Source organism: Pongo pygmaeus, chromosome 23 (genome assembly GCF_028885625.2).
Source record: "Pongo pygmaeus isolate AG05252 chromosome 23, NHGRI_mPonPyg2-v2.0_pri, whole genome shotgun sequence".
In the NCBI taxonomy this organism is placed as follows: Eukaryota; Metazoa; Chordata; class Mammalia; order Primates; family Hominidae; genus Pongo; species Pongo pygmaeus.
Window position 1 is genome coordinate 54,002,330 of NC_085931.1, and position 25,234 is coordinate 54,027,563.

Below are 25,234 nucleotides of genomic sequence, written 5' to 3' on the forward strand. Positions count from 1 at the left end.
GAGGACAGGGGAGGGCCTGGGGGACAGGGTACAGGACTGAGGGAGGATGGACTAGCCCAGATGCGCCCTGGAGGTGTCGTAGCCACCAAGTTCACGTGAGATGGGCCACAGCTCCCTGTCGTGGGCTGGACTCTGGGAGGGGAGCAAGGCAGGAATGTGCTTATATCTTAACCATCAGCAAACAATCAAACCTGAACATCAGTCCCCTTCCTGACTGGCCTGAGAAACAGCTGGGGCCTGGGGGACTGCTGGGCCCAAATCGGGGCAGAAGCGTGTCGGGGGCTATGTGTGGTGTGACCAGGTGCAGGTGCTCCCGCAATTACCTCGATCAGCCAGGGCTTCAGCTTGTCGTCGATGATGATGTCGTAGCCATAGCATTCAAAGCAGTGCTTGTCATTGTTCATTACTGGCTGCAGAGAGAGTGACCAGTGGGTAACATGGCCAGCATCGAAGGGCGCAGCTGAGACCAACGCCACAGAGACAAGCAGTATCGTCCCATGGTCCCAACCTCCCACAGCACGGGTTCCCACCCTCCACCACAAACGCTTCCTTCCCTCCTCTCCCTCTTCCTCCTGCAGAGCTCAGAGATTGGGCACTTTCCTCAGCCTGATAGAGGGAACTGATGAAGCCGTAACGGGCATCTCTGCATCTCACTCATCAGAGGCTTGACTAGCACCCAACCCCTCTGTCGGCATGAGACTGTCATCAGAGTGGACGGATGTCCAGCTCCAAGCCCAGAACCTGCAGTGAAGGTCTGTGCACCCTTACCACAGACAAACACAAACTGTCCACCAGGCTGCCCATCACCCCTTCCCAGGCCCTTAGGGATCCGGGTGCCAGACTATTAACCTCTGTTCCCAGTGACAAAAGTAAATCCATTTACATACAAATATTTGAATTTCCTTTGTAATTTTCAATTCCATTTCATTTGGATACACCTTAGATTAACTGTTCTCCAGATACATAAATAACACCACCTGAGGCTGGGTGCCGTGGCTCACGCCTGTAATCCCAGCACTTTGGGAGACCAAGGTGGGAGGATCACTTGAGCCCAGGAGTTTGAGACCAGCCTGAGCAACACAGCAAGACCCCTGCCTCTACAAAAAATAAAAAATTTAGCTGGGTGTGGTGGTATGTGCCGGTAGTCCCAGCTACTCAGGACGGCTGGAGGCTGGGAGGAAGAGGAGTGCCGTGAGGAGTACTGGAGTGCAGTAAGCCATGATCGTGCCACTGCACTCCAGCCTGGGTGACAGAGCAAGAACCTGTCACTTAAAAGCAAACAAACAAACAAAAAAAAGAAAACTGGCTGGGCGCAGTGGCTGATGTCTGTAATCTCAGCACTTTAGGAGGCAGAGGCGGGTGGATCACCTGAGGTCGGGAGTTCGAGACCAGCCTGGCCAACATGGTGAAACTCCATCTCTACTACAAATACAAAAAATTAGTGGGCCGTGGTGGCGGGTGCCTGTAATCCCAGCTACTTGGGAGGCTGAGACAGGAGAATCAGTTGAACCCAGGAGACGGAGGTTGCAGTGAGCCAAGACTGCGCCACCGCACTCCAGCCTGGGCAACAAGAGCGAAACTCCGTCTCAAAAAAAAAAAAAAAAACACAAAAAAGCCCCCCAAAGCCAGCTGCTTATGATGCAGATTCCTGGGCCCTCCCCAGCCTGCCTGGATTCAACCTCTGGAGACGCACCACAGTTTTACAGGCTCCTCAGAGACTTGTGCACCCTATAGTCAGTGAAGCATAGAGACGGGGTAGGGAGGTCTTGTCACACGATAGAGGGCATCGGACTCCGCTTCAACAAAACACTTGAAGCTAGAAACTCTGGGAAGGAGAGAGCCCGGACCACCCTCCTCACTCACTGAGGGAAAGGGAGGCTCTGGTTGGCTGCCTCTTCATGTAATTTAGTGGAATTACATTTAAACTAAAAGCCTGGTATCCTCATCCAGGCCAGTGCTCAGATGACTGTCCCAGAAAATGTCTGTAAGACAGGAAGTCATCAGCCTGACTGTCATTCTCCAAACCCCGCTCTGCCTCCAGCCCTGAGCAGGCTGACGGCATCGCGTAGCTCTCAGCATCTCTGTCCAGTCTCATGCTGCAGGTTTGGGTTCCTCGGGGGGTCTCAGAGCCACCTCCCGTCCTGCACCAGGCCCCTCCCATGTGCCTGTTTCCTTGTCTGCCTCACTCTGAGGACAACATGCCTGGTAAAAACCAGGTGATGAAATATATGCTAAGTGAATAAAAACTGAATAATAAATTCCTGCTCCCAAAGCCTCGCAGAGCCTTAGAAATCTATCATAACCGCTTTTCAGTTCAGGAAACTGAGGCCCAGAAGGAGTCATTCAGAGGCACCTGCCAGAGGGCCAGGCTGAAGGAATACAGGTTTCCTTGATTAAACAGCTAACTTTTTCTCAAAGCTCTACCAAAATGGGCTGGGGAGGGAGAGAGAGCAAAGGGCTGGTTAATCCGGCATTAGAATTCACACAATCACGTGTTAACAGATGAGCGGAATTTAACTCTTCTCAATCATGAAGTCAGTCTCTGCAGAGCACTGTTCACGTATACGCCGTGACACTGGTGTCAGGGTCCCAGTTTCACAGATGAGGCATCTGAGGCCCAGCAAGAGTGGGCTCTTGAGCAAAGTCCCCTGTCGGGACATGGTGGGGCCTGGCATGGAATCAGATCTGAACTCCACACTCGTTACCTGCCACCCAAGCTGCAACCCAAGCCACCAAGGTATAAGGAGCTTCAGTGGGACAAGAGATGGGGCACTCGGCCCCTAAGCTGTATCTCCAGCAATGAACTAGGTCCCGGGTTTTTTCTGTCAAATCCTCACTGTGAGCCAAAGACACAGAACGAACCACACACCATGCTCACGCACCACTCTGAAAGCAGGAAGAGCTTCACTCAAAGTGCAGAAAGTCAAGGTGCCCACCGACATCATCTCTTTCTTTTTTTTTTTTTTTGAGATGGAGTTTTGCTCTTGTTGCCCAGGCTGGAGTGCAATGGCACCGTCTCGGCTCACTCAAATTCTGCCTCCCAGGTTCAAGCGATTCTCTTGCTTCAGCCTCCCAAATAGCTGGGATCACAGGTGTGCACCACAACACCCAGCTAATTTTGTATTTTTAGTAGCAATAGGATTTCACCATGTTGGCCAGGCTGGTCTCGAACTCTTAACCTCAGGTGATCCACCCATCTTGCCCTCCCAAAGTACTGGGATTACAAGCATGAGTCACCACATCTGGCCTTTTTTTTTTTTTTTTTTTTTTGAGACGGAGTCTTGCTCTGTGGCCCAGGCTGGAGTGCAGTGGCGCAATCTCGGCTCACTGCAAGCTCCGCCTCCCGGGTTCACGCCATTTTCCTGCCTCAGCCTCCTGAGTAGCTGGGACTACAGGTGCCCGCCACCATGCCCGGCTAATTTTTTGTATTTTTAGTAGAGACGGGGTTTCACCATGTTAGCCAGGATGGTCTTGATCTTCTGAGCTTGTGATCTGCCTGCCTAGGCCTCCCAAAGTGCTGGGATTACAGGTGTGAGCCACCGCGCCCAGCCCCTTCTTTTTGTTTTTTGAGACAGACTCTTACTCTGTCACCCAGGCTGGGGTGCAGTGGTGTGGTCTCCGCTCACTGCAACCTCTACCTCCCAAGTTCAAGCGATTCTCCTCCATCAGCCTCCCGAGTAGCTGGGATTATGGGTGTGTGCCATCACGCCTGGCTAATTTTTGTATTTTTAGTAGAGATGGGGTTTCATCATGTTATCCAGGCTGGTCTTGAACTCCTGGCCTCATGTGATCCGCCCACCTCAGCCTCTCAAAGTGCTGGGATTACAGCACTGTGCCTGGCCACGTCTGTCTATAGTTTTCTTTCTTTTTTCTTTTTCTTTCTTTCTTTCTTTTTTTTTTTGAGACAAGGTCTCACTCTGTCACCCAGGCTAGAGTGTAGTGGTGTGATCACGGCTCCCTGTAGCCTCAATCTTCCAGGCTCAAGTGATCTTCCCAGGTCAGCCTGCCCAGTAGCTGGGACTATAGGCATGCAGCACCATGCCTGGCTAATTTTTGTGTTTCTTGTAGAGACAGGGTCTCGCAAGTTGCCCAGGCTGGTCTCAAATTCCTGGGCTCAAGCAATCTGCCCACCTCAACCTCCCAAAGGGCTGGGACAACAGGTGTGCACCAACACATTCGGCTAATTAAAAAAAATTTTTTTTTTTTTGTAGAGACAGCATCTTGCTATGTGGTCCAGGTTGGTCTTGAACTCCTGGCCTCAAGCAATCCTCCTGTCTCAGTCTCCCAAAGGGCTGAGATTACAAGCATGAGCCACCATGCCCAGCCTCTTAATTTTCATGGTTGTTTTTCACTGAAGCCTTTCACTTCAAAGAGGCTCAATGTAAGTGGATATGTTCAAAGGTAAAAGTAGAAGTCAAGGCCTTAATTTTCCACAGAGTATGTTTCTTTTTTTTGTCTTTTTTTTTCCCCCTTTTTGTGGAGAAGGAGGTCTCGCTATATTGCCCAGGCAGGTCTCGAACTCCTGGGTTCAAGCTATCCTCCTGCCTCTGCCTCCCTAAGAGCTAGGATTACAGGTGTGAGCCACCACACCTGGCCTCCACAGAGAATGTTTTATATAAATATGTTCATACAGCCGGGCACAGTGGTTCCTGCCAGTAATCCCAGCACTTTGGGAGTCCGAGGCAGGCGGATCATGAGGTCAAGAGATCGAGACCAGCCTGGCCAACATGGTGAAACCCTGTCTCTACTAAAAATACAAAAATTAGCTGGGCGTGGTGGTGCGCACTTGTAGTCCCAGCTACTCAGGAGGCTGAGGCAAGAGAATTGTTTGAACCTGGGAGGCGGAGGTTGCAGTGAGCCGAGATCGCATCACTGCACTCCAGCCTGGCGACACAGCAAGACTCGTCTCAAAAAAAAATTGAAAAAAAAAAAAATATGTTCACACATCAACCTTGATGCCATCACACTTTCTCCAGAACAGCAGTTTCACACATTTCCTTCTATCTTTCTTCTTCTTCGTCCTTTTTTTTTTTTTAAAGAGACAGGACTAGCCGGGTGTAGTAGCTCATGCCTGTAATCCCAGCACTTTGGGAGGTCCAGGTGGGTGGATCACCTCAGGTGAGGAGTTTGAGACTAGCCTGGGCAACATGGCGAAACCCTGTCTTACTTATAAATACAAAAATTAGCCAGGTATGGTGACGTGCACCTGTAGTCCCAGCTACTTGGGAGGCTGAAGCAAGAGAATCTCTTGAACCTGGGAGGTGGAGGTTGCTGGGAGCCAAGATCGCACCACTGCACTCCAGCTTGGGTGACAGAGCGAGACTCCATCTCAAAAACAAAACAAAACAAAAACATTAAAGAGACAGGGCCTCGTTGTCACCCAGACTGGAGTGCATTGGTGTGATCATGGCTCACTGTATCCTCAAACTCCCGGACTCAAGCGATCCTCCCACCTCACCCTCCTGCCTAGCTGGGATCACAAGCACATGCCACCACACCCAGCTAATTTATTTTTTTATTTTTAGAAGCAAGGTCTTGGCCAGGCGCGGTGGCTCACATCTGTAATCCCAGCACCTTGGGAGGCCGAGGTGGGTGGATCACAAGGTTAGGAGATCCAGACCAGCCTGGCCAACATGGTGAAACTCTGTCTGTACCAAAAATACAAAAATCAGGAGGCTGAGGCAGGAGAATTGTTTGAACCAGGGATCAGAGGCTGCAGTGGGCCGAGATTGTGCCACTGTACTCCAGCCTGGTCAACAGAATGAGACTCCGTCTCAAATTAAAAAAAAAAAAAAAAAGCAAGCAGGGTCTTGCTTTGTTAACCTCAAGTCCCAAACTTTTGGGCTTAAGTGATCCTCCACCTCGGCCTCTCAAAGTGCTGGGATTACAGGCGTAAGCCACTGTGCCCGGCCAATTTCATACATTTCTGACTGTGGAGCGAAGCTCTTTCTCACAGCCTCTTGACGCCAGTGTGGGGGACACATATCACAGTCTGGCCATGGTTACTTTTGCTCTTTGACGTGGTGGTGATTCTTTGAGCTTTGGGAGTTTTGTAAAGCACCTTTGTTAAAAGAATGGGAAGTATCCCACCACACACACGCTCCATGGTGATGTGGCATCCACTCTCTGGGCCCACATCTGAGTGGGTGGGTCTCTCAGGGGCCACCTCAAAAGGTAGAAGGACAGACCATACTTGCCCTCAGAGAAAAAAACAAAAGACCACGAAACTGACAGGTGAAACTGGGCTCCTGGAGTGGGCTGGGGAGGGTAGGTGGGCTCCTGGAGTGGGCTGGGGAGGGTGGGTGGGCTCCTGGAGTGGGCTGGGGAGGGTGGGTGGGCTCCTGGAGTGGGCTGGGGAGGGTGGGTGGGCTCCTGGAGTGGGCTGGGGAGGGTGGGTGGGCTCCTGGAGTGGGCTGGGGAGGGTGGGTGGGCTCCTGGAGTGGGCTGGGGAGGGTGGGTGGGCTCCTGGAGTGGGCTGGGGAGGGTGGGTGGGCTCCTGGAGTGGGCTGGGGAGGGTGGGTGGGCTCCTGGAGTGGGCTGGGGAGGGTGGGTGGGCTGCTTTCCTGCCCCTCCCTCATAGGTGAGATGGGAAGATTTCACGGGCTTTGGGCCAGAAACCTGTTCTACTTCCCAGCTCTGGGGCCTGGGCCTCCGTTGTCCCAGGAGTCATATAGGGGTAAAAAACACCCCCAAGACACCTTCTGGGGAGCACTGGAAATATTTATTTTTATTTTTTTTGAGATGGAGTCTCAATCTGTCGCCAGGCTGGAGTGCAGTGGTGCGATCTCGGCTTACTGCAAGCTCCGCCTCCCAGGTTCACACCATTCTCCTACCTCAGCCTCCAGAGTAGCTGGGACTACAGGCGCCTGCCACCACGCCTGGCTAATTTTTTTGTAGTTTTAGTAGGGACAGGGTTTCACCATGTTAGCCAGGATGGTCTCGGTCTCCTGACCTCATGATCCACCCACCTCGGCCTCCCAAAGTGCTGGGATTACAGGCGTGAGCCACAGCGCCTGGCCCCGGAAATATTAACAGTAGCCAGCTTGCTGGTGCTCAGATGTTCCCTTCTCTCCTTTCCCTTAAAAATAGATGTGCACCAGCTTTAACACTGTGAAACAAAACACGAATGCCAACTGAAAACCAGCAAACAAACATAAAATGTGAAGATAAAAAAAGAAGAGGCATGCCATTTCCAGCCCGAAATATCTATGAAATACTAAAGTCAGGACATCTACAAACAAGAGGCTGCTGGAAGTCCATCTCCAATATATCAGTTTATGCCAAAATAGTTATTATTGACTTAGTGGGTATAAGAGGAGTGAAGGGGCCAGGGCCTGTGGCTACACCTGAGAGGCTAGCCTGGCTCACCCCGCAAGCAGCACTGCACTGGAAGGTAGCCCCTTTCCCTTCCTGAAAACACTGCAGCCTCTGGCAGACATGCAGGTGGCAAGAACATGAAAACAGGCTCTTTTTTTTTTTTTTGAGACGGAGTTTCACTCTTGTTGCCCAGGCTGGAGCACAATGGTGCGATCTCAGCTCACTGCAACCTCCGCCTCCCGGGTTCTAGCAATTCTCCTGCCTCAGCCTCCCAAGTAGCTGGGATTACAGGTGTGCACCACTACGCCCAGCTAATTTTTTGTATTTTTGGTAGAGACGGGGTTTCACCATGTCCAGGCTGGTCTTGAACTTCTGACCTCAGGTGATCCACCCGCCTTGGCCTCCCAGAGTGCTGGGATTACAGGCATGAGCCAACGCGCCCGGCCTGTTTTTTGTTTTTTGAGACAGAGTCTCACTCTGTTACCCTGGCTGGAGTGCAGTGGTGTGATCTCCGCTCACTGTAACCTCTGCCTCCCGGGTTCAAGCGATTCTCCTGCCTCAGCCTCCCAAGTAGCTGGGATTACACGTGCATGCCACCATGCCCAGCTACTTTTTGTATTTTTAGTAGAAACAGGGTTTCACCACGTATGTGGGCCAGGCTAGTCTCAAACTTCTGACCTCAGGTGATCTGCCCACCTCAGCCTCCCAAAGTGCTGGGATTACAGGTGTGAGCCACCGCGCACGGCTGAAAACAGATATTTTTAACAGAAAGACAGCAAGCCCTCCACTCCCAAACGGGCCCTGGGCTCCCCCGCCTGCACCAAACTCACCGCCACGGCCTTCAGGGACTGCACGATGATCCAGTGGATCTCGTCGAACAGCTTGCTGGTCACCTCCTTGCCGCGGGTGCTCTCCAGGTAGAGCCGCAGGTTACTCACTGTCCACTTGCCCCCATGGATATGGTTGTAGTCCTCCTGGTGACGGGAAAGCGGGCAGGCATCCCTTAGGCTATGCAGCCCAGAGGAACCCAGTGGAACCGTTGCATCCCCCAAGCATTTCTGGAGTGCCCCCTGGGTGTGGGCATCCAGCAACAAGGCAAACGTCCGGACCCCTGCCCCAGGGAGATCTGGGCCGGCTATTTTCCATTTTAAGACAGGGTCTCACTCTGTCCCCCAAGCTGGAGTGCAGTGGCATGATTTTGGTGCACTGCAGCCTTGACCTCTTGAGCTCAAGCGATCCTCCCACCTCAGCCTCCCAAGTAACTGGGACTACAGGCATGTGCCACTATGCCTGGCTAATTTTTAAATTTTTTGTAGAGAAGAGGTCTCACTATGTTGCCCAGACTGGTCTTGAACTCCTGGCCTCAAGTGATCTTCCTGCCTTGGTCTCCCAAAGTGTTGGGATTACAGGCATGAGCCACTGTGCCTGGCCACCTGGGCCTCCTATTATGTGGGGTTTTTTGTTTTTATTTTTGTTTTTTGAGACACAGTCCCACTTTGTCGCCCAGGCTGGAGTGCAATGGCACGATCTCGGCTTACTGCACTGTGAGCCACCGCACTTGGACTTCCGTGGGTATTTTAAAATGCTCATCTCCCTAATACTCTCAGGCTTAATCATTTATGCCTCACAGCACAGGCTGTGGAGTGCTGCCGGGATACCCTTCAAGACCAAGGCACTCATTCTTCTAGCTGAGACCCACCCTCACTGGGAGTGCCCTTGGCTTGAGGGAGCTGCCTAATCCAGGGCGAAAGCCCTCCCCAAGGCAGCAGCATACCATGTCTGGCCGATGGCAGGTGTCAGCCCCTGCTCCCTCCAGGACAGCTCTGCAGCGCCACCCCTGCTCCACAGCGCCCCAGGGTGGGCAGAGGCCTCCACTGCAGCAACATCAGCTTGCTGACTTCTACCTCAGAGTCTTTCCTGGGGAAGCCAACCTAAGACATGCCTGGGCTGCACACTGCAGTTTAAAAGCACCACACCCATAACCCTCTAACAACCTTGAGAAGACGCCATTATCATCCCATTTCACAGGGGAGGCTGGGCTCAGAGAAGCTGTTACTTGGCCAAGCTTTCCTGCTGGGCTGGGATGGGGCCGGGCCCCCAGCCCAAATGTTCTGATGCCAGTTCTGAGCTCTTCCTGTTTTGCCACCCCTGAAAATTAAATTCTCCACACAATGCTTGCCTTTGAAGGCAAAGAGCTAGAAAATACCCACATGTATTACACTGTTAGGAGACTGCAATTTCATTTTCTAAGTATAAAAGTGAGAACCACGAACTAAAACAAAACCAGCCTACTAACTGCTTGAGCCAACACCACTGACTCAAAGCAGATAAAAGGAGAATTAACCATATTTTAAAAGAAAGTCCAGGCAAGGTGGCTCACGCCTGTAATCCCAGCACTTTGGGAAGCCAAGGTGAGAGGATCACCTGAGGTCAGGAGTTTGAGACCAGCATGGCCAACATGGTGAAACCTCATCTCTACTAAAAACCCCAGCCAGGTGTGGTGGCGTGCACCTGTAACCCCAGTTACTCGGGGGGCTGAGGCAGAAGAATCGCTTGAAGCTGGAAGGAGGAGGTTGCAGTAAGCCGAGATCCCGCCACTGTACTCCAGCCTGGGTGACAGAGCAAGACTCTGTCTAAAAAAACTAATAATCATAAATACATAAATAAAAAATAAAATTTGTAAAACTGACGCTTGCTTGGTTTGCTCTGAGGAAGACCTGAAGGGGAAGCGAGTTAGGCCAGCCACATGTGGAAGCCACTTGGCCCTGGTAAGCGGTGGCCATCGTCATCCCAAGACCAGCAAGGTGAACCCCTGGCTCCTGTTGGCAGCTGTGGGGCCCGGAGGGCTGGTGAGCTGCCCAAGTCACACAGAGGTAAGTGATGGGCGGAGGACCGAGTCCAGCCTCGTCTGACCAAACTCTTCAGCAGGTTCTTCAGAAATGCATATTTCATACCAATACTCTCTCTTTCTCCTCAAATTAGAAAAAAGACCAGAGCATTCAAGGCTTCCATCCAAAGAGGATTCAAATCAAAGACGGAGTCTTTCATAAAGAAACGAGACCTTGGTTTGTGTTGGGGTGAAATTAGAGCCCCAAACCTGAACTGGGCCCACAAAGTCCTGTGTGTCTGCCCTTGCTGGCCTCTCCAGTCCCTCCCCATCCACTGCCCTCAAGCCAGGGCATCCTTTCGGCCCCTGTAATGCTCCCTCTGGCAACAGGGCCTCGGCACACGCTGTACCTACCACTATGGAACCTTCCCTACCCGCTCTGGATTATCCCTACTCATGCTTCAGATCTCGGCTCCAGCACCACTTTGCAGGGAAGCCTTCTCCAACCACTGGATGAGGGGCTTCTTTTGTTCCATGCTCTTCTAGATGTGTGTTCCTCACTTTCAGAGCAAGCAGCTCAGTTTGTAATTTCATGTTCATCAGGGTGATTATTTGATGACTATCTCCCCTGGAAGCTCTGGGATCCGTGAGAGTAGGTACTAAAGTAAGCTTTGCCTAACACTGTGCCCTGGGCACTCAGAAGGGGACCAACTCACATAGGTACTCAATGGGTACAGATGCCCCTCCGATGGGGCTACGTCCAGATAAACCCATAGCAAGTTGAAAATACTGTAAGTTGAAAGTGGATTTGGCCGGGCGCAGTGGCTCACGCCTCTAATCCCAGGACTTTGGGAGGCCGAGGCGGGTGGATCACGAGGTCAAGAGATCAAGGCCATTCTGGCCAACACGGGGAAATCCCATCTCTACTAAAAATACAAAAATCAGCTGGGCATGATGGCGCACACCTGTAATCCCAGCTACTCGGGAGGCTGAGGCAGGAGAATTGCTTGAACCTGGGAGGCGGAGGTTGCAGTGAGCTGAGATCACGGCACTGCACTCTAGCCTGGCAACAGAGCGAGACTCCATCTCTTAAAAAAAAAAAAAAAAGAAAGGAAAAGAAAAAAGAAAAAAAAAGAAACTGCATTATTTAACGCCAGACGCAGTGGCGCATACCTGTAATCCCAGCACTTTGGGAGGTTGAGGTGGGCGGATCACTTGAGATAAAGAGTTCGAGACCAGCCTGGCCAACATGGTGAAACCCCGTCTCTACTAAAATACAAAAATTAGCCAGGCATGGTGGCACATGCCTGTAGGCTCAGCTCCTCAGGAGGCTGAGGCAGGAGAATCACTTGAACCTGGGAGACAGAGGTTGTGGTGAGCTGAGATCATGCCACTGCACTCTAGCTGGGGCAACAGAGCGAGACTCTGCCTCAAAAAGAAAAAAAAAAGTGCATTTTATATACCTAACCTACTGAATATCATAGCCTTGCCTATCTAAGACATGCTCAGAACACTTACAATAGCCTGCAGTTGGGTAAAATCATCTAAGGCAAAGCCTGTTTTATAATAAAGTGTGAAATACCTCACATAATTTATTGACTACTCTACTCAAAGTAAAAAACCGAATGGTTGCATGTGTACTTGAAGTACGGTTCCTACTGAATGCATGTCTTTTTCACACCACTGGAAGCTTGAAAAATTGTAAGTTGAGGCAGGGTACCTCAGGGACGGTCTAAGCAGAAGTCACCTCATGACATCCTCCCACAGTCCCGCCAGGTAATACTATGATCTCCTTTTATAAATGGAGAAACTGAGGCTCTGAGAGTTACACTGACTTCCCGAGGCCACAGAACTAGAAAGGCAGGGCTTGAGCCTGCTGCCTTCTTTCTCCAGGTGCTCCCACCCAGCCCCGGCATTCAGCTGATGTGCCCCAGGCCAGCCTGCCTGATGCCTAGAGCCTCCCAGTCCCATCAGTGCCAGACCTTAGACCAGGATACTCTTTGAGTATCACTCCTATACCCACCCTGTTCTTGCAAAAATAGAAGAAAGAAACCGACAAAATCGGTCTTTTTTTTTTTTGAGACAGAGTCTCGCTCAGTTGTCCAGGCTGGAGTGCAATGGTGCAATCTCAGCTCACTGCAACCTCTGCCTTCCGGTTCAAGCAATTCTCCTGCCTCAGCCTCCCGAGTAGCTAGAATTACAGGCGCCAGCCACCATGGTAATTTCTGTATTTTTTTTTTTTTTTAGTAGAGACAGGGGTTCATCATGTTGGTCAGGCTGGTCTTGAACTCCTGACCTCAGGTGATCCACCCGCCTCAGCCTCCCAAAGTGCTGGGATTACAGGCGTGAGCCACCGCACCTGGCCTGAAAGTCAGTCCATTTCTGTAAGCACAAATGAAAGACACACTCACCCCGTGCTTCTGGATGGCGACGTTGGTGAGATGAACGAACATGTTGTCCAGCTCACTGGTACTCGGGGTGTATTTCACTGTGCAGAACCGGCAAAACCCAAGCTTGTACCTAGGAGGGAATGCAGATTAATTCAAACTCTGAGGAGAAGCACAAAGAAAAGACACCATTCTCTAAAAAGAGCTGCTTTTGTGTGTGTGATTTACACGACTCACATCAGCATCGGGACTGACTGCTCTTACTTCCCTCAATCCCTGCCCCGTGCCAGGCACTGCACATGCACTGTTTTACAAAACCTCACAATGGTGCTAAGAAGAAAGATGTTTTGGGTGAAAACACAATCAAGAGGGAACCAAAACCTTAGGGATGCTTACATGTAACAGCGCAGTGGACGGTACGTGGACACCAAAACGTACAAGCGCAGGTCGAACTTCCTCCCGCCAATTAGTAATGGGTTGTTAATATAGAGAGAGATCACGTAGGCTTCCTTATTAGATTGAGACACAAACCTAAACATGGCAGAGAAAGTAAAAATTAGATGGTAAAAGATGCAATACCGAAGACACAAGCCATGAAAGGAATAACTCATAAGCTGGACTTCATTAAAATTAAAAAATTAAAGAGTTTTGGCCGGGCGCGGTGGCTCAAGCCTGTAATCCCAGCACTTTGGGAGGCCGAGGCAGGTGGATCACTTCAGGTTGGGAGTTCAAGACGAGCCTGGTCAACATGGTGAAACCCCGTCTCTGCTAAAAAGAAAAAAAATTAGCCCAGTGTGGTGGTGTGTGCCTGTAGTCCCAGATACTCAGGAGGCTGAGGCAGGAGAATCACTTGAACCCACGAGGTGGAGGTTGCAGTGAGCTGAGATTGCACCACTGCACTCCAGCCCGGGCGACAGAGCAAGACTCCATCTCAAATAAATAAATAAGTAAATAAATAAATAAAGACAGTGAAAAGATCTGTGGTTGCCACAGACTAGGGATAAACAGGCAGAGCACAGAGGATTTTGAGGGCAGTGAAACTACTCTGTATGTTACTATGATGGTGGATCCGGCCAAGCTTGGTGGCTCACGCCTGTAATCCCAGCACTTTGGGAGGCCGAGGCAGGTGGATCACCTGAGGTCAGTAGTTTGAGACCAGCCTGGCCAACATGGTGAAACCCTGTCTCTACTAAAAATACAAAAATAGCCAGGAGTGGGGGCAGGCGCCTGTAATTCCAGCTACTCGAGAGGCTGAGGCAGGAGAATCGCTTGAACCCGGGAGGCAGAGTTTGCAGTGAACCAAGATCCTGCCACTGCACTCCAGTCTGGGCAACAGAGCGAGATTCCATCTCAAAAAATAAATAAATAAAATACTGGTAGATCCATGTCACTATACATTTGTCTAAGCTCCCAAAATGGACAACACTAAGAATAAACCCTAATGTGAACTATGGCCTTTGAGTGATGATGAGTTGGTGTCAGTCTGCCAATTTTTATTTATATATATATATATATTTTTGAGACAGAGTCTTCCTCTGTCGCCCAGGCTGAAGTGCATTGGCGTGATCTCGGCTCACTGCAACCTCCACCTCCTGGGTTAAAATGATTCTCCTGCCTCAGCCTCCCGAGTAGCTGAGATTACAGACGCCAGCCACCATGCCCGGCTAATTTTTGTATTTTTAGTAGAGACAGGGTTTTGCCATGTCGGCCAGGCTAGTCTCAAACTCCAGACCTCAAGTGATCTGCCCACCTTGGCCTCCCAAAGTGCTGGGATTACAGGCTTGTGCCACTACACATGGCCAAATTTTTTTTTTTTTTGAGATGGTCCTGCTGTGTTGCCCAGGCTGGAGTGCAGTGGTGTGATCTCAGCTCACTGCAGTCTCCTGGGCTCAAGTGATAGTCTCACCTCAGCCTGGAGAGTAGCTGAGACTACAGGCATGCGCCACAACACCCAAGCTAATCAGTTTGCCAATTTTAACAAATGTTCCATTCTGGTGAGGGATGCTGATAAGGGGGGAGGCCGTGCATGTGTGGGGGAAGGGGTATAGGAAAAAAAATCTCTGTATCTTCTTCAATTGTGCAGTAAACCTAAAGCTGCTCTAAAAAAAATCAAGCTACTGGAGGCTGGGCGCGGTGGCTCACGCCTGTAATCCCAGACCAGCCTAACCAACATGGTGAAACCCTGTCTCTACTAAAAATACAAAAATTAGCCGGGCGTGGTGGTGGGTGCCTGTAGTCCCAGCTACTCAGGAGGCTGAGGCAGGAGAATCGCTTGAACTTGGGACGTGGAGGTTGCAGTGAGCTGAGATCGTGCCACTGCAGTCCAGCCTGGGTGACAGAGCGAGACACTGTCTCAAAAAAAAAAAAAAAATCAAAACCAAAAAAAAATCAAGCTACTAGAAAAAAAATGGATGGTAAAGACCAAAGGTATATTTAGTCAGCTGGCAACATGCTCCCGGCCTCTCACTGTGAGGGGCTGCGTCATCAGGAAGGAAATAGGGGTGGGGTGTATCCATGGAGGACACACCCCCTGCCCCAGGGGACAGTGCAAGCAGCTGCAGGACAGTCCCCAGGAGTCCACTCAGGGAAATGCTCCTTGGGCCTGGCCATCCGGGGGCTGGCAAAGTGTAATTAGATTTAAGCATGGCCAGGCATGGTGGCTGACACCTGTAGTCCCAGCACTTTGGGAGGCTGAGGCAGGCAGATCACTTGAGCCCAGGGATTTGAGATCAACTTGGGCAACATGGTGAAATCCTGCCTCTACAAAAAAGAAAAGTTAGCCAGATGTGGTGGTGTGTACCTATAGTCTCAGCTACTCAGGAGGCTGAGGTGGGAGGATCACTTGGGCCCAGGAGGTTGAGGTTGCAGTGAGCCATGATCCCATCTTAAAACAAAAAAAATTTTTTTTTAGGCCGCAGACAGTGGCTCACCCCCTGTAATCCTAGCACTTTGGGAGGCCTAGGTGGGTGGATCACCTGAGATCAGGAGTTAGAGACCAGCCCGGCCAACATGGTAAAACCCCATCTCTACTAAAAATAAAAAAATTAGCCAGGCATGGTGGTGGGCGCCTGTGATCCCAGCTACTTGGGAGGCTGAGGTAGCAGATCACTTGAACCTGGGAGGCGTGAGGTTGCAGTGGGCTGAGATTGTACCACTGTACTCCAGCCTGGGCAACAAGAGTGAGACTCCATCTCAAAAGAAAAAAAAAAGTAAACATGCTGTAAAATGAGAAGGTGTCTCCTGTCACCCTGGGAACTCCTGAGAAGTGAGTCATCTCCCCACTGGAAAAGGATCAGATGGAAGTTTTGCCCCAGTGGGCCCCGGGCACTTCTGAGCAGCTGACAAAAAACAAAGACAGAGGAGCCAGCAGACCCAGGCCCCCGGGCTTGCCACGAGGCCACTGCCCCACCACTTGCTCGGCTGTGCCCGGCTCCTCCCAGATGCTTCATACTTCACGTGTGTTAACTAGTTCCATCCCCACCACAACCCCATGGCGGTGGTGCTGCTGGTGTCCCTGGTTTACTCAGATGCAGAATGTAAGACATGGAGAGTCTGAAGAACAAAATATGCTCAGCCACTTCGTGTGAGACTGGGCTTCAATCCCAGGACCCTAGGGCCGCGAGTCCCAGGACTTTGGCAGGTGCCTTGCTGCCTCAGAACCACCATGACTGAGCGGTTCTCACACCAGCCTGTAATCGAAAAGTGGCTGCAGGCCCTGGCCCATGACCTACACCCTTCGTCATGGCCTGCCTTGGGCAGAGTCTGCGACTAATCACACGAAGACAGCCACAGAGCCCCACTGTGACGCCATGTGACAGATGATGCACACCTGCAAAAGCAAGCATGGGCTGTGTGGCTCGTGGCCAAAGACCACAGAACAGGTCAGGAACAGTGGCTCACGCCTGTAATCCCAGCACTTTGGGAGGCCAAGGTGGGTGGATCACCCTGAGGTCAGGAGTTTGAGACCAGCCTGGCTAACAGGGCAAAACCCCACCTCTCTCTCTCTTTTTTTTTTTTTAGACAGAGTCTCACTCTGTCACCCAGGCTGGAGTGCATGGCACGATCTCAGCTCACTGCAATCTCCGCCTTCTGGGTTCAAGCGATTCTCCTGCCTCAGCCTCCTGAGTAGCTGGGATTACAGGCAACTGCCACCTTGCCTGGCTAATTTTTTTTTTGTATTTTTAGTATAGATGGCGTTTTGCCATCTTGGCCAGGCTGGTCTTGATCTCCTGACCTCGCGATCCACCCACCTCGGCCTCCCAAAGGGCTGGGATTACAGGCATGAGCCGCCGTGCCCGGCCGCAAAACCCCATCTCTATTAAAAAAAATACAAAAATTAGTTGGGCGTGGTGACGCATGCCTGTAATCCCAGCTACTTGGGAGGCTGAAGCAGGAGAATCGCTTGAACCCAGAAGGCGGAGGTTGCAGTGAGCTGAGATTGTGCCACTGTACTCCTGCCTGGGCAACAGAGCGAGACTCTGTCAAAAAAAAAAACAAACAAAAAACCACAAAGACTGCAGAACAGCATAAAACGGTGAACTGGGACCTGGCACACAAAGTGGGTGGCTGCCCACACTTACGAAGACGTCTTGCTGTCCCGGGACCACTTTTTGATCTGTGAGAGCTTGTTGATAAGGAAGATGCCCTTTCCCTGGGCCTTGCCACAAGGCTTCATGATCCACGTGCTAGACGGGCTCTTCCGGAACTCCTCTACAAACAGGTTGTAGTCAGCAGGCAGCATATAGGTGACCGGAACAAAGTCTGCAAGGCAAAGACACCCAGCACTGGTAAGCAGCCAGCCCAACAGTGGCCATGAACAGAAAGATCTTGCCCCTGCCTTTCCAGGGCCTGTGGGCTTAGTGCCCCTCACCGCAACCCAGCAGCTAACAGAACAAGGGCCTCTGCTGCACAATCCCTGGGCAACACTCACAAGTTACATTTACAGAGCCTACCTAAGCACCTTACAAACCTGTATTTTTCAATCCCCACAGCCACCTGGGAGCTACTGTAAACTCTGTAATAATTCCCATTTAGCAGATGAGGAAACTGAGGCCCAGGGAGATCAGATAGAGAATTCTGCCCAGGTTTGTGAAGGAATCTGAAACTATTCAGTCCAGCTTTTATCCCGGACTGGACAGGGACACACTGTCTTCCCTGGGTATAGCCAGACACAGTCATGAGCCCTCGTGGCAGCCTGTGCCTCAAGAAGTATTTCCCCAGGCCGAGCGCTGAGGGCATCCTCTGGCTTACACAAAGTCCATGCTGGCTGGGCGCGGTGGCTCACGTCTATAATCCCAGCACTTTGGGAGGCAGAAGCGGGTGGATCACAAGGTCAGGAGTTTGAGACCAGCCTGGCCAATATGGTGAAATCCCATCTCTACTAAAAATACAAAAAGAAAAAAAAAAATTAGCCGGGCATGGTAGCGGGCACCTGTAGTCCCAACTACTTGGCAGGCTGAGGCAGGAGAATTGCTTGAACCCGGGAGGCGGAGGTTGCAGTGAGCTGAGATCGCACCACTGCACTCCAACCTGGATGACAGAGTGAGATTCCGTCTCAAAAAAAAAAACTCCATGCCAGGCAATTCCCAAGGCACTCACAGAAACTAGGACGCCAAACTCAGGCCCCTCCTTCTCCCTCATTCTGGAGACACCTGAAATGAAACAGGTGCCACAACTTGCGTGGACATGCTCATGCATCAAAGCCAACAGTCACCACCTCAGCGCCTCGCGCCCCAAAGAAAAAATTCAGCTGTTTACTGAAAACATGAGCCGGTGGAAAAGGCACAAACCCAGATAGAGGTATTTTCCATTTTCATCTTTTTCCGCCAGAGGACTCCCTTCTTTCTCCAGCTCCTTCCTGTATCTTTTGATGTTCTTCACCATCAGGTCCTTCCGGGTCAGCTCATAGTGGTTTGGAAAATGGTTGACTATTTGGTCGTCTGAGAGCCGATATCCAGCTTCGACACTGAACACATTTCGGATGGTTTGCACACTCATCCTGAAAGAGATGAGCAGGAGGGACGCTTGGCAGTGATGTCTGTGTGGCAGAAGTCCTTGTTCCCGTCCCTGCAAACACCCTGAACCCTCAGCACCCTTCTCCACTACTCCCACATCCCCCGGCACCTGAGCCAGGGGCCGCCGGCCCACAGCAGCACAGAACGGGTGCCCAGGGACAGGCCGGGACCCAAGCCGTGTGAGGGCCGGGAGCTGTGCTGATTCTGAGCTGTTTCCCTCTCTGGCCCGGAGCAGGCACTCAATAGATGTTTACTGATTAGTGATAACACGGATTAATGATAACACTGTCAACAAATAAAAGATATACCCTTTTCAGACTCTGAAGTCAGGAAATTCATTTAAACAGGATCTGTACCGAAATTCAGGAAGGTCAAGGACCCTTTAAAAATAAAATCACAGGGGTTATTTAAGGGCCCTGAGTCAATACTTGATATTCTTGGAGAGTCTGCTGAAGGGGCAAGTTGGGGACGACAGAGTTGAAAGAGAACTAGATTCCTTCTGAGCCTCTGAGAAAACCATGGTCTCCCTGCCACACGCCTGTCCTCACCAACCCCACAAGAAGCAGGGAAGGGGTATGGAGGAAGGGCTGGCCCCCGCTCAGAGCAAGAGTCACAAAACATGGCAAGTGGCCCCAGCCTCTTGCACTGTGGTCCCTGTGCCCCCAGCCTACCCCCACCCCACAGCACCACCCTAGAGAGGGTGCCCGGAGCCCCCGAAGGGTTGCTGTGGATTCCAGGATGGCTAGAATAAAGGGAATCTTTTTTGACTTTTTATTATGGAAAACCTCCATCACACTCAGAAGGAGAGAGAAAGCGTTAAGGGACCCCCATTGCCTCACTTCACCAGTTAACGGCACGTGGCCAGTCTCGTTTAGTCTGAACCTCCACCCCCCTCAGCACTGGCATGTTCTGAACCAATTCCCAGACATCATATTATTTCATCCGAAGCATTTCTGTAAGATTCTCTAACGGTTCAAGACTCCATGTTCTATTATGTGATATCCTATTTTATATAATTATCAGAACTAAAAAAGCAATATGTATGTATGTATGTATGTATGTATGTATTTATTTTTGAGACAGGGTCTCACTCTGTTGCCCAGGCCGGGGTGTCATGACTTGATCTCGGCGCACTGCAACCTCTGCCTCCCAGGCTCAAGCAATCCTCCTACCTCAGTCTCCCAAGTAGCTGGGACTACAGGAAGGGGCCACCGTGTCCAGCTAAATTTTTATAATTTTTTTTGTAGAGATGGGGTTTTGCCATGTTGCCCAGGCTGATCTCAAACTCCTGGATTCAACTGATCCTCCTGCCTCAGCCTCCCACAGTACCGCAGTTACAGGCGTGAGCCACCGTGCTTGGCAATGGCAGGAATACTTCTATAGGGACAAGCTTCCCTTCAACAATCTAGATGCCTCAAGAACAGTTCATACACAAAACACAGAATCAGTGCTTGATTCTTTCCCTTTATTTATCAGTTTTTCAAAATAAAAGAACTGGCCGGGCGCAGTGGCTCATGTCTGTAATCCAGCACTTTTGTTTTGTTTTGTTTATTTGTTTTTGGAGATAGAGTCTTACTCTGTTGCCCAGGCTGGAGTGCAGTGGCACGATCTTGGCTCACTGCAACCTCTGCCTCACAGGTTCGAGCCATTCTCCTGCCTCAGCCTCCCGAGTAGCTGGGATTACAGACATGAACCACCACACCCCGCTAATTTTTATATTTTTAGTAGAGACGGGGTTTTGCCAGGAGTTTGGCCAGGCTGGTCTCAAACTCCTGACCTCAGGTGATCTGCCTGACTTGGCTTCCCACAGTGCTAGGATTACAGGCATAAGCCACCGTGCCGGCCTATAATCCAGTACTTTGGAAGGTGAGAATTGGGGCAGGGCTCAGCTGAGCAATTCTGCTCCTCCTTGTGGCACTGACTGAGGTCATTCAGAAGTTTAGAGCCAGCCGATGGGATGAGCTGGGGGTCCCAGAAGGCTTTCTTCATGTCTAACACCTTGGCAGGCCTAGCTGGAGGCTGGAAGGTGGGCACAGCTGCACTGCCATGTACAACACCTACCTGTGGCCGCTGTGGCACGAGGGCTTCAGGATGGTACCTTCTCACAGGACAGCTCAGGGCACCTGCATGTTTCCAACAGAGGAACTGGCCTGGGCCCAGGCATGTATGATTTTTACAGTATTTCACTGGTCATTGTGGTCAAGAGTCTTTCACAAGGAAAGGACAAAGACCTCAACTTTAGAGTGAAGTAGTGGCAAGAACTTTGTAGCCATCTTTATTTTCTTTTTTTTTTTTTTTTTGAGACGGAGTCTCGCTCTGTTGCCCAGGCTGGAGTGCAGTGGCTTGACCTCGGCTCACTGCAAGCTCCGCCTCCCGGGTTCACGCCATTCTCCTGTCTCAGCCTCCCGAGAGCTGGGACTACAGGCACTCGCCACCACGCCCAGCTGATTTTTTTGTATTTTTAGTAGAGACGAGGTTTCACCATGTTAGCCAGGATGGTCTCGATCTCCTGACCTTGTGATCCGCCCGTCTCGGCCTCCCAAAGTGCTGGGATTACAGGCGTGAGCCACCGTGCCCGGCCGCCATCTTTATTTTCTCTCTTTCTTTATTTCTTTTAGAGACAGGGTCTCACTCTGTTGCCCAGGCTGGAGTGCAGTAGCACAATCAAGGCTCACTGTAGTCTTGACCTCCTGGGCTCAAGCAAGCCTCCCACCTCAGCCTCTCAAGTAGCTGGGGCTACAGGCACGAACCACTATGCCTGGATAATTTTCGTATTTGTTTGTAGAGATGAGGTTTCACCATTTGCACAGGCTGGTGTGAAACTCCTGGGCTCAAGAGATCTGTCCGCCTCCACCTCCCAAAAGGCTGGGATTACAGGCATGAGTCACTGCACCTAGGCACCCCACCGCCCAGCTGATTTTTTTGAGACAGGGTCTCAGTATATTGCCCAGGCTGGTCTCAAACTCTTCCCAAATTGCTGAGATTACAGGCATGAGCCACTGTGCCCAAGAGTTCTATGCCCTGGCCTGTGGCCATCTTTAATCTGCCACAAATTGGGTATGTGGCTTTTGGGGTATTTTTCTGTTTGTAGTTGTATGAACTTATAAATTCAAACACATATGATAAGTTTCAATCCATTGCAATTATTCTTTTTTTTTTCGAGACAGTCTTGCTCTGTCGCCCAGGCTGGAGTGCAGGGGTGCAATCTTGGCTAACTGCAACCTCCGCCTCCTGGGTTCAAGCAATTCTCCCTGCCTCAGTCTCTCAAGTAGCTGGGATTACAGTGCCTGCCACTGAGCCCAGCTAATTTTTGTATTTTTAGTAGAGACAGGGTTTCACCATGTTGGCCATGGTTGGCCAGGCTGGTCTCAAACTCCTGATCTCAGGTGACCTACCTGCCTGGGCATCCCAAGGTGCTGAGATTATAAGCGTGAGCCACTGTGCCCGGTCTATTTATTTATTTATTTATTTATTTATTTTATTTTTTGAGATATAGTCTCACTCTGTCACCCAGGCTGGAGTGCAGTGGTGTGATTTCAGCTCACTTGCAACCTCTGCCTCCCAGGTTCAGGCCATTTGCCTGCCTCAGCCTCCCAGGTAGCTAGGATTATAGGCGTGTACCACCACACCAGATAATTTTTGTATTTTTGTACTGATGGGGCTTCACCAAGTTGGCTAGGCTGGTCCCCAACTCCTGACCTCAGGTGATGCACCCGCCTTGGCCTCCCAAAGTGCTGGGATTATAGGCATGAGCCACTGTGCCCAGCCCATCATAATTATTTTAATGGCTGCACCATAATCCACTCAAAATACTTACCCCACCCCCCCAAACTGTTTAACATTTAGTTGTTTCCAATTTTTCTGTAAACCTGATAGTACATTTAGTGCTTAGAACAGAAGTTCTTCTTTTTTATTTTTATTTTTTAATTTTTTTTGAGACAGAGTCTCACTGTCACCCAGGCTGGAGTGCAGTGGCGCGATCTCAGCTCACTGCAACCTCCACCTCCCGGGTTCAAGCGCTTCTCCTGCCTCAGTCTCCCGAGTAGCTAGGATTACAGGCAGGCACCACCACGCCCAGCTAGTTTTTTTGTATTTTTAGTAGAGACAAGGTTTTGTCATGTTGGCCATGCTGGTCTCGAACTCCTGGCCTCAAGTGATCCACCGGCCTTGGCCTCCCACAGTGTTGGGATTACAGGCACGAGCCACCGTGCACGGCCAGAACAAGAGCTCTCAAAATATCAATTAGCTTGGCCGTGCACAGTGGCTCACGCCTGTAATCCCAGCACTTTGGAAGGCCAAGGCGGGTGGATTACCTGAGGTTGGGAGTTCGAGACCAGCCTGACCAACATGGAGAAACCCCCGTCTCTACTAAAAATACAAAATAAGCCAGGCGTGGTGGCACATGCCTGTAATCCCAGCTACTAGGGAGGCTGAGGCAGGAGAATCGCTTGAACCTGGGAGGTGGAGGTTGCAATGAGCCGAGATTGCCCCACTGCACTCCAGTCTGGGTGACAGGAGCGAAACTTCATCTCAAAAAAAAAAAAAAAAAGAGAGAGAAAAAAATATATATATCAATTAGCCAAGGCTATTATACTGTTTAGCTTTTTTCTTCTTTATCTCATTCCATTTTTTGCTTTTGTTGAGAATAGCTCTGAAGGCTGGGTACAGTGGCTCACGCCTATAATCCCAACACTTTGGGAGGCTGAAGCGGGAAGATCACTTGAGTCCAGGAGTTTGAGACCAGCCTGGGCAACTTGGGGAGACTCTGTCTCTGAAATAAATAAATAAATAAACAGCAGCTTTATTACCAAAAAGAAAAAGAAAAAGAAAAAAAGAATAACTCCAAACTGCTTCTTATTTATGGCCGGACATGGTGGCTCATGCCTGTAATCCCAGCACTTTGGGAGGCCGAGATGGGAAGATCCCTTGAGGCCAGGAATTCAAGACCAGCCTGGGCAACATAGCAAGACCCTGTCTCTATAAAATTAGAAAAAAATGTGGCCAGGCGCTGTGGCTTACGCCTGTAATCCCAGCACTTTGGGAGGCCGAGGCGGGTGGATCACAATGTTCAAGACCAGCCTGGCCAACATGGTGAAACCCCGTCTCTACTAAAAATACAAAAAAATTAGCCAGGTGTGGTGGCGCCTGTAATCCCAGGTATTTGGGAGCCTAAGGCATGAGAATCGCTTGAACCCAGGAGGCAGAGATTGCAATGAGCTGAGATCGCACCATTGCACTCCAGCCTGGGTGACAGAGCAAGACTCTGTCCTGTCCTCTGGCCCAGCTATAACGCACGCTCACTGGAAAGGGAGGGCTAAGGCTCTTGTTTCTCACCCAAACTCCCCACAGGGTTGCTGCGCTGAAACACCCCAGACTTCATACCCCAGGCTGAACACAGTGATATGGGAACACACCACAACACATACTCTCACAAAGAACCTTAAGGAAAAGTGTGTGCGGGAAGACCGCACCATGACAGGAGACACTGGCTCTGAGGCCACTCTCTGGGAGGCACTGGAATTAGTAAAACCAATACGTAAGCCTCAGAGAAACCACCCAGCCCTGCTGTGTATGCTTACCAGTAAAAATTCCAGTCCTCGTTTTCTGTCACTTGGACCCATCCTCTCTTTTCAAAGTTATTGATCAGCACTGACTTCTCGATATCAGTGACCCATTTTACTTTTCCTGCCATAATCCTGGAAGAGATCAAAATATTAGAGATACGAAACTTCAACAGCTCACTTCCCTTTAAACCCAAGGAATCCTCTAAACAGCACGCCCACCCCAAACTCGATCTTACCCCGGCAATGGTTCTCAACCAGGAGTGATTCCATCTCCCAGGGGACATCTGGCAGTGTCTAGAGAGTCTGGTTGTCACGACCGGGGGATGCCTCTGGCATCAGGCAGGTCCAGGCCAGGGATGCCACTCAACATCCGACTGCACACATGACCCCTCACAACCAATTATCCAGCCCCAAATGTCAACTGTGCCAAGGCTGAGAAACCCTGGTATGGTGGGAGACACAGGCAGCCACCAAGTCACTACCCGGGAGTGTTCAATTGCAAGTGTGCCAGGAGCCACAAAGGAGGGGCACATGGGGCTCTGAGAGCCAGAGACAGGGCAGCTGGGGAGGGCCACCCTGAGAAGGGGACCCTCGGGCCGACTTCCAATGGGTGAGTGGGGATCAGCATGCCTGTCCCACATCCCTCCAGGCACTGCCTGTCTCCCTACTTCAAGTCCCACCCTCTGTAACTGTGGAGTGACCGAAAGTGTTTATATGGACTGGGCGTGGTGGCTCACGCCTGTAATCCCAGCATTTTGGGAGGCTGAGGCAGGCAGTTCGCCTGAGGTCGGGAGTTCAAGACCAGCGTGGCCAAAGTGGTGAAACCCCCATCTCTACTAAAAATACAAAAATTAGCCAGGTGTGGTGGTGCACACCCGTAATCCCAACTACTCAGGAGGTTGAGGCAGCAGAATCGATTGAACCCGGGAGGCAGAGGTTGCAGTGAGCTGAGATCGCGCTACTGCCCTCCAGCCTGGGTGATAGAGCGAGACTCCGTCTCAAAAAATAAAAATACGCCGGGTGCGGTGGCTCACGCCTGTAATCCCAACACTTTGGGAGGCTGAGGCGGGCAGATCACGAGGTCAGGAAATTGAGACCATCCTGGCTAACACGGTGAAACCCCAT

General features: G+C 50.8%; 1 protein-coding gene across 9 annotated transcripts in view; it reads right to left on the reverse strand.

Moving 5' to 3' along the window:
- TTLL1 (TTL family tubulin polyglutamylase complex subunit L1) overlaps nt 1–25,234 on the reverse strand; it is a 49,983-nt gene that overhangs the window by 11,812 nt on the left and 12,937 nt on the right. For 8 of the 9 annotated variants that reach the window (XM_054470015.2, XM_063662984.1, XM_063662985.1 and 5 more), the window contains 7 exons: nt 24,125–24,241; nt 18,321–18,529; nt 17,112–17,292; nt 12,928–13,062; nt 12,556–12,664; nt 8,148–8,291; nt 324–410 (listed from right to left, as the gene is read on the reverse strand). In XM_054470015.2, the coding sequence (XP_054325990.1) occupies nt 324–410; nt 8,148–8,291; nt 12,556–12,664; nt 12,928–13,062; nt 17,112–17,292; nt 18,321–18,529; nt 24,125–24,237 (978 nt within the window). In that variant the 5' untranslated portion in view covers nt 24,238–24,241. Of the gene's footprint in view, nt 1–323; nt 411–8,147; nt 8,292–12,555; nt 12,665–12,927; nt 13,063–17,111; nt 17,293–18,320; nt 18,530–24,124; nt 24,242–24,345; nt 24,552–25,234 lie in introns of those variants that run through there. The other variant, XM_063662986.1, reaches the window with a different exon arrangement.